This window comes from Salvelinus sp. IW2-2015, linkage group LG35, assembly GCF_002910315.2.
Source record: "Salvelinus sp. IW2-2015 linkage group LG35, ASM291031v2, whole genome shotgun sequence".
In the NCBI taxonomy this organism is placed as follows: Eukaryota; Metazoa; Chordata; class Actinopteri; order Salmoniformes; family Salmonidae; genus Salvelinus; species Salvelinus sp. IW2-2015.
In genome coordinates this window covers 16,422,007-16,430,280 of record NC_036874.1, presented here as the reverse complement: position 1 = coordinate 16,430,280, position 8,274 = coordinate 16,422,007, and the positions used below count along the sequence as shown (strand labels likewise).

The 8,274-nt window shown below is 41.9% G+C and overlaps 1 protein-coding gene across 1 annotated transcript; it reads left to right on the top strand.

Annotated features, from left to right (window-relative positions):
* Positions 1-1,055: 1,055 nt before the first annotated feature.
* On the top strand, positions 1,056-7,496 carry smpdl3b (sphingomyelin phosphodiesterase acid like 3B). The gene is made up of 9 exons (XM_023979954.2): positions 1,056-1,202; positions 1,715-1,879; positions 2,048-2,261; positions 2,469-2,566; positions 2,687-2,830; positions 4,662-4,831; positions 5,092-5,272; positions 5,542-5,675; positions 6,521-7,496. The coding sequence occupies exons 2-9, from the start codon at positions 1,798-1,800 to the stop codon at positions 6,881-6,883; spliced, it is 1,386 nt and encodes a 461-aa protein (XP_023835722.1). The 5' UTR covers positions 1,056-1,202; positions 1,715-1,797; the 3' UTR covers positions 6,884-7,496.
* The last annotated feature ends 778 nt before the right edge of the window (positions 7,497-8,274 follow it).

Sequence of the window (8,274 nt, the reverse complement as noted above, 5' to 3'; positions counted from 1 at the left end):
GAGGGGGGAAAGGAGAAGATTAATTGTGTGTCGTCTGCATAGCAATGATAGGAGAGACCATGTGAGGATATGACAGAGCCAAGTGACTTGGTGTATAGCGAGAATACAGACAATGACTCTTCATCGTTTCACCACTCTCGCCACCCTGTCTGCACAAACACCAGGAATCTTCCCCTTCAGTTGGTCAACTTTAACATTTACTGCTACCCCAGTAATCACTCATTTCAATGGCGCCCTTTTCTTGACAGCGAAACAATTCACATTTCTTGCCTCCATTCGTTTAACGCTGAGCGTCTTCTCCTTCTGACCAGCAGAAACACAAACAATTATCACAAGACCACTTCTGATTACCCTCACTGATTCCACAGTACTCAACTCTGTTTTCACCCACCCTGAAACCACAAATGGATCAGCCAAAAGGCAAGGGTCCACTTTTTCCAAAAACTTCACTCCTAGTGTCAGTCTCATCTTTATCCTGACCCTCGGTGCAAGCCTCGGGCTCTGAGAACTTCACCACACCTACCGCTTCCGATACCACACCCTCATTCACTTCCATTTCTCCTCCTGTCTTCAGCTCACTCTGCTTACACTTTCTACTATTCTTCTTTAGCAAACCATCTCCATTTTCCAGCCATTTTTCACAGACTCAAGCTCACCATCTTCCTCCCTCTCTCAGACCTCCTCTGCCTCTCTTTCCCCCTCCATTCCTCCTCTGTATTCCAAGTATACATCTCCTTATGATAATACTACACTTGTCCTGACATATATCTTGATCTTGCTTTCTCAAGGGACGCCATTTAACCGGCTGTCACAATCTCCGTACAATCAGCACGAACCCCACGGGACGTAGCGCTTAACAGTGCATTCCACTTATAATGCAGTTGCTTTGTCTTGATGTTATTTTTCATCAAAAGCTACAGCAACACTTTTCAATTTCTATCAAGCGCGCTCTCTGCCTTCCTTCTCCCTTGCCGGTCACATGACAAGTTCCACTTCGTTGAAACCGGACGCTGTCCTAACCTACTACGAAAGTCACTTTTTATCGAATTGGCGTGAAAAGGGTGTGTCCCTGTTGCAGAGGACATGTTCTACTGCTGGCTCATCACACGCTCCATTTTATTGGAACCAAATTGCATAAGAAAACATTAAATCTAGTTGTTGATTAGTGTTACAAATTGTATTTGCTAAAGGTCACAATAAATGTATGTTTATAGCCTATTTTGACAAATATTTTTAACCATATATGCCTCAGTCTATTAGTAGGTGTAAAGGTTTTCTTCCAGGGGTGAAGGAGAGGACCAAAGTGCAGCGCGGCTAGTGTTAAACATGTTTAATGAAGAACAAGTGAACACTACAAACAACTTACAAAATAACAAACGTGCAAAACCGATACAGACCTATCTGGTGCAGAACACAAACACAGAGACAGGTAACAAACACCCACAAAATCCCAACACAAAACAAGCCTCCTATATATGATTCTCAATCAGGGACAACGATTACCATCTGCCTCTGATTGAGAACCATATTAGGCTGGACATAGAAACAGACAAACTAGACACACAACATAGAATTCCCACCCAGCTCACGTCCTGACCAACTAAACACATACAAAACAACAGAAAACAGGTCAGGAACGTGACAGTAGGTCTAATAGAATATAGAGATGAATAAGTATAACTTTAACCCAGCTGTTTCTTATCTTTCATTTTAGAGACTAGGCTATTCAACTAGGGACATGAGTCATGACTTCATAGATTACGGCGTGCACGTCTGCCCAGTGAGTCTACCTTCCCCATGACAGTCACTATGGCTGCGATGCAGACAATCGTCCTGTCCTGTCTTCTTTTCACATGCGGGAAAGTTCTGGGGCTGTCAGGTGAGTGCATAAAATTGCCTAACAATATACATTCAACAATTTAAATAATGTATTTAATATAGCCTAATCAACAATAGAAAACAATGCAGCTATGTGTTGTTAGTTAGATAACCATTCGATAATGCTGTAGTCGATCTATCTGCGCGTCACCAGCACTTCTTTTTCCAGGAAACTTTTGGCACATCACGGATATTCACTGGGACCCAACCTATAAACACACCGAAAATCCTGAGCTTGTGTGTGCATCCAGTGGAAAACGTCCTGCGCCCAGTGCGGGAAAATTTGGACACTACCTCTGCGATGCGCCATGGGACCTTATTAACTCCACAGTGTATGCAATGAAACACATTCTGCCAGATCCGGATTTCATCGTCTGGACAGGGTACAACAAACTAACATTTCTTTTATGTAGCCCTTGTGTGTGTGTGTGTGTGCGTGTGTGAAAATGTAAATACTTGTCCATTTACCTTCTTAAAGTAAAATGTTCCGTTGAAGAACATTGAGGATTGCTGTACTGTATATAAAGCTACCCATGTGATTGACTTTATCTAAAAGAGGCCCTTATAACAACCTCACATTTGCCCTACAGAGATGACACACCGCATGTCCCGAACGAGGATCTGGGAGAAGAGGCAGTTCTCTCCATTATCAGCAACCTCACCCACATCATAAAGCTTGTTTTTCCAAGTTTGTTTAACCTCCATTGCTTTTGAGGGGGAAGTCCCTCTGGGGCAAACTGAAATATATTTTGTTTTCCTTTTGGATATATTCGTCAAAGCCATATGATCAACTCATGCTACCTTTCAGGTACTAAAGTGTACTCAGCGCTGGGAAATCATGACTACCATCCGAAGAGCCAGCTACCCCCAGTCCAGAACAACATCTATGAACAGACAGCACAGCTGTGGCAGGGCTGGTTGGAACCAGAGTCTCAAACAACCTTCCGCACAGGTAAACTACAACAGATCCTGCCTAGGCCTGGTCAAAAGTTAAAAAATATATATATATTGGTCACATGCCCTGAATACAACAAATCAAATCAAATCTTATTTGTCACATACACATGGTTAGCAGATGTTAATGCGAGTGTAGCGAAATGCTTGTGCTTCTAGTTCCGACAATGCAGTAATAACCAACGAGTAATCTAACCTAACAATTCCACAACTACTACCTTATACACACATAAGTGTAAAGGGATAAAGAATATGTACATAAAGATATATGAATGAGTGATGGTACAGAACGGCATAGGCAAGATGCAAGTAGATGGGCAGTATAGTGGTACGAGTATATACATATGAGATGAGTAATTGTAGGGTGAATTATAAACATAAAGTGGATCGATAGTAAACGGGAGCCGTCTATAGTGAACGATAGGAGCATACAAAAGATGGCAAAGCACAGCAATATCTAGAGAATAGCGTTTCATATCATGTATCACGGTATCACTTGCTCTGAAAACCTAGAAGTAGTATTTCCCACCCTTAGGGAATTCATGTCTAAGCTAAAGGTGCCGTGGCTTATGGCTGGTAGCGGCTAAAACTGAGTTATATTAAGTGCATTGTTTAAAGTGGCTTAGCTGATACATTTTTACATACATTTCCATCAATTCCCATTATTAAAGTGTTGGAGTTGGAGCTCAGTCATTTGGCAGCACCACTTAAAATGTTTAGGTGGTGGCTGTTTTAGCAAACTGTATCTTTCGCCACTTGTGAGCGCATAGAAAGCCTGTCTTTTCAGCTGACACCACACTCCGAGGGCCCTCACCTCCTCCCTGTAGGCCGTCTCGTCGTTGTTGGTAATCAAGCCTACCACTGTAGTGTCGTCCGCAAACTTGATGATTGAGTTGGAGGCGTGCATGGCCACGCAGTCGTGGGTGAACAGGGAGTACAGGAGAGGGCTCAGAACGCACCCTTGTGGGGCCCCAGTGTTGAGGATCAGCGGGGTGGAGATGTTGTTACCTACCCTTTATCTACCCTCACCACCTGGGGGCGGCCCGTCAGGAAGTCCAGTACCCAGTTGCACAGGGCGGGGTCGAGACCCAGGTGTAGACTTTAAGTGTAGACTTAAAGTGTAGAGTGGAGACTACACTTTAAGTGTAGACAAGTGTAGACTTGTTTGCTTACTCCCGGGTGGCGCAGTGGTCTAGCTGCGCCACCAGAGTCTCTGGGTTCACGCCCAGGCTTTGTCGCAGCCGGCCGCAACCGGGAGGTCCGTGGGGCGACGCACAATTGGCATAGCGTCGTCCGGGTTAGGGAGGGTTTGGCCGGTAGGGATATCCTTGTCTCAGTATGTAAAATGTAATAAAATGTATGCACTCTACTGTAAGTCGCTCTGGATAAGAGCGTCTGCTAAATGACTAAAATGTAAAACTTTTTTAGACTTTACAGTGAAATGCTTACTTATGAGGCAATTCCCAACAGTTTAGAGTTAAAAAGTAAGACACATATTTGCTAAATAAAAAAAGGAAATAGTAATACAATAAAAACAATATATATACAAGGAATATCAGTACTGAGTCAATGTGCAGGGGTACGAGGTAGTTGAGGTAATAGAGTATGTGCATATGGGTAGGGGTATACCACTTGGGGCCAGTTTCCGGGGCACAGATTAAGCCTTCTGGACTAAAAAGCATGCTCAATTGAAATAATTCATTAAAATAACTTTTTAGTTCAGGACTAGTGTTAATCTGTGTCTGGAAAACCAGTCCATGGAGTCTGGAATGGAATTAGTCAACTCCAGTCCAATTAGTTGTATTGTCTTTCCCTTTTTTTCTTTATAGGTGGATACTATACAGAGAACCTGCTGAACCGACCAGGTTACAGGGTTTTAGTCCTCAACACTAACCTATACTACGACCAGAACAGTGCCACAGAAAAAATTGACGATCCAGCCGGCCAGTTCAACTGGGCAGACCAAGTTCTTACAGAAGCTGCCAACAACAAAGAAAAGGTCTTACCACTATCTCTATGTTGCAAGAAATAGCAAGAGAAGATAAGTGCCTAGTAACTCTGCCAGTAAAAGCCAAGCATCTGTTAGAAAATATAGAGATAACATACTCCTGTTTTCTTCGTATGTAGTGGAGGTGATTTGGAATCAAGCTCTCATGGAGAGGTAGCCCTGTCTGAGACTTGTAAAGCAGATGTTGCATACAGACTTTGAGGATATCCCTTTATGATTTAATCGCAATCCCACACCGATTTCTCTCTTAGGTTTACATCATTGGCCACGTTCCACCAGGGTTCTTTGAGAAGAAGCGGAGTAAGCCTTGGTTTCGACCCAACTTCAACAAACGTTACCTAGAGCTGATCCAGAAGCATCACTCTCTAATTATCGGACAGTTCTTCGGCCATCATCACACTGACAGCTTCCGCATGTTCTACAGCTCGGAAGGTACAGTGTCATTTAACAGATGCACATACTATACATTTTGTTACACCATCTCAAGACATTCAACATTAGACAGGGCCATAGTCTGTTTCTGCTCTTTTGTCAACATTGCAGTAGAGTTGGCAAGAGCACAAACATGTCTGGGACCAGGCCAATTCAACATTTGAACATGATTGTTCAAACATTGGATGCAGAGAAAAATGTATGTGTGCTGCCAATTTATAGTACTTGTGCCTCTAATCTATAGTATCTCACCAACTGTCTTTCCCCAGGTTCCCCCATCAGTACCATGTTCCTTACCCCTGGTGTCACTCCCTGGAAGACCACCTTACCTGGGGTTATAGACGGAGCCAACAACCCTGGCGTCCGCGTCTTTGAATATGACACCCAAACTCTTCTAGTCAAAGTAAGAGCCGTTGGACTCTTCTTAGAAGCCCCAAAAATCTGTCAATTTAATGGTTGCTCAGAAACAAAATCTTACCACTCTGCCTCCTCCATTATTGCCTGATTAATTGAAATGCATTCCAGGTGACTACCTCATGAGGCTGGTTGAGAGAATGCAAAGCTGTCATCAAAGCAAAGGGTGGCTACTTTGAAGAATCTCAAAAACAACATATATTTTGATTTGTTTAAAACTTTTTTGGTTACTGCATTATTCCGTATGTCTTATTTCAAAAGCAGCCAGGTGCAACAAAAAAGCTGGTAGTGTCCAGATGCATCATTCAAATAAAAAAATTACCAGCTAGCAGGGGGTGGCAGGTAGCTTAGTGGTTAGAACGTTAGGCCAATAACGAAAGAACCCTGGTTTGAATCCCGAGGTGAAGAATCGGTCCATGTGTACTTGAGCACCGTTAAGTCGCTCTGGATAAAAGTGTCTACTAAAATGTAATGACTAATATGTAGCTATCCAAGCCAAAAAAGAGTTGACCTGCCAGTCCATCTGCAAAATCTGTGGGTAAAAACCATCAGATATAAGCAATAAACTCACAATGTTCTCCAAAACAGCTGATTAAAATAACTACACATTTACAGCAGCTTTGTGCTTAGGCTGCTACTATGGTGCCATGGCTTCTCTCTTTTCCACATTGTTCCCCTTACTTCAATGCTGTTCCCTATTGTTATTTTTAATGACGTAATGTGTGTTGTGAGTGACCCATGTAAAAAAAAAAAAAAAATCAGACTTGACTTCACTAAAGTAGACTCAGTAGTGTGAAAAAGGTATTAGTGTCTCCAATCTGTCTCAACCCACAGGACATGGTGACCTACTACCTGAACCTGACCCATGCCAACGTGGCCCAGGCACGCTGGGAGAAAGAGTACCGCTTCACTGAGAGCTTTCGTGTGCCTGACGCCTCCCCGGCCTCCATGCACCAGGCCGTAGAGCGCATGGCCAGCGACCGCTGCTACCTGCAGAAGTACTACGAGTTCAACTCAGTCAACTACGACCTGACAGAATGCAACAGTGACTGCCGAGTCGACCACGTGTGTGCTGCTAGAGAGGTAGACTTTGAGAGGTACGAGCATTGTCTGGAGAAAGAGAGGGCATCATCGACTGGTGTTGCCATGTTGCCAGTTCTATCTGTGGTGATCAGTATTGTCTGGGCAAGCTGTTAATGATCTCAATGTGCACCAAAGACATGGACCCATTACTACTGGCTGCCTACAATGAAAGGACTGAACGGCTGCCCCAATCTATGGAGTCCTTCTCCCAAATGTTGCGATTAAGGACATTTACCTTGAATGATTTAATCAGACAGATGAATGTATCCTTTTCTAACATAAGATCTTTCAAGAATGCCTCTTTTTGAATATAGCAATCAGAATTCACAGATTGACTGCATGCGGCATTTTCCAGTCTGTGCATCTCAATTTCAATCATGTACCACGCTTGTTAAAGTACGTTATGCTATGAACATTTTAAAGAAAATAGTTTAATAGGAAGATCCACGACCTTTGATTTCAAAACTCTTTTTGTGACTTATTTTAACTCATGTTAATTGGTGTAAATAAAAATTTATACCACCTGAAAATCTTTTTGATACTCTAGAGAGGCCCATCCTTTGTGGTAGACTGTAGCAAGAATGATCAATGGTTTAATTTGAATTTCTTTCTATATAGTCCCTATTTTAATAAATCACTTAATAATCTTTTGAAGATCAAGTTGGATCATGAAATTGTCAGCCGGTGATAGTCAAGCAAATAACTGTTGTCTCACGGTAACTGACCGTTAATTAATATAAATGGGTTTATGTCCTGGCTTGCACGCATAGCCTACAAGCCACTGATGCATACCTTTGGAACATCTACACAAGTCTAATTAAATGGATATATATAGCCTACACCATCACAATAAATCCACTAAGAAACATGATATGAAGAAAATGTAGTCTATTTTGTCCTTATGTTTGGCACTAATATGGCTGTAGTTCATTTAGCAGACAAGATTTTCTTAGAATTTCGTGGCATTATGTTTTATTATTTTCTAGTATGAAGAATACAATTGAACATAGCTGAATAAAATAGAAAGGATTTTTTCTCCAAACGATTTCCAAGGAAGTCCGCACATGCAGCTATTCTGTCGAGCGGTTAATAAACATGTCCTCCTATATGCTAAATTTAGAGTTATTTATGCAACTTTAGTTGTTACAAACATTGGGCTATATGTTTAGATTAATACATTCTAAGGCTGCATGATGCGACTAATGATGATTTGAAAAAAAGTTACATGAAAGGCATGATTTGTTTCTTGTGCAGACTGCACACACTTCTTCAAGCTCTCATTCACTCACCATGCCTCAAGTTTCCCGGCGGCATCCCCCTTGTGTGGCCATATGTTATGAATTTTATAAATAATGACTAAATGATGTATACATTTAACGTAGAACTATAACTAACAGAATTCTACCCTGTCACTGTATGATTGTATGAAATGTATTAGAATCATAAATCTAAATCTGATGTGTGTAGTTTTAGTCAGAACTAGTACAAGGACTTTTTGTTCCTTT

Coding starts and splice junctions, on each gene's coding strand:
- smpdl3b (XM_023979954.2), top strand. CDS start 1,798: ATGACAGTCACTATGGCTGCGATGCAGACAATCGTCCTGTCCTGTCTT. Junction 1,880..2,047: donor GAAAGTTCTGGGGCTGTCAG/GTGAGTGCATAA, acceptor TTCTTTTTCCAG/GAAACTTTTGGCACATCACG. Junction 2,567..2,686: donor CATAAAGCTTGTTTTTCCAA/GTTTGTTTAACC, acceptor GCTACCTTTCAG/GTACTAAAGTGTACTCAGCG.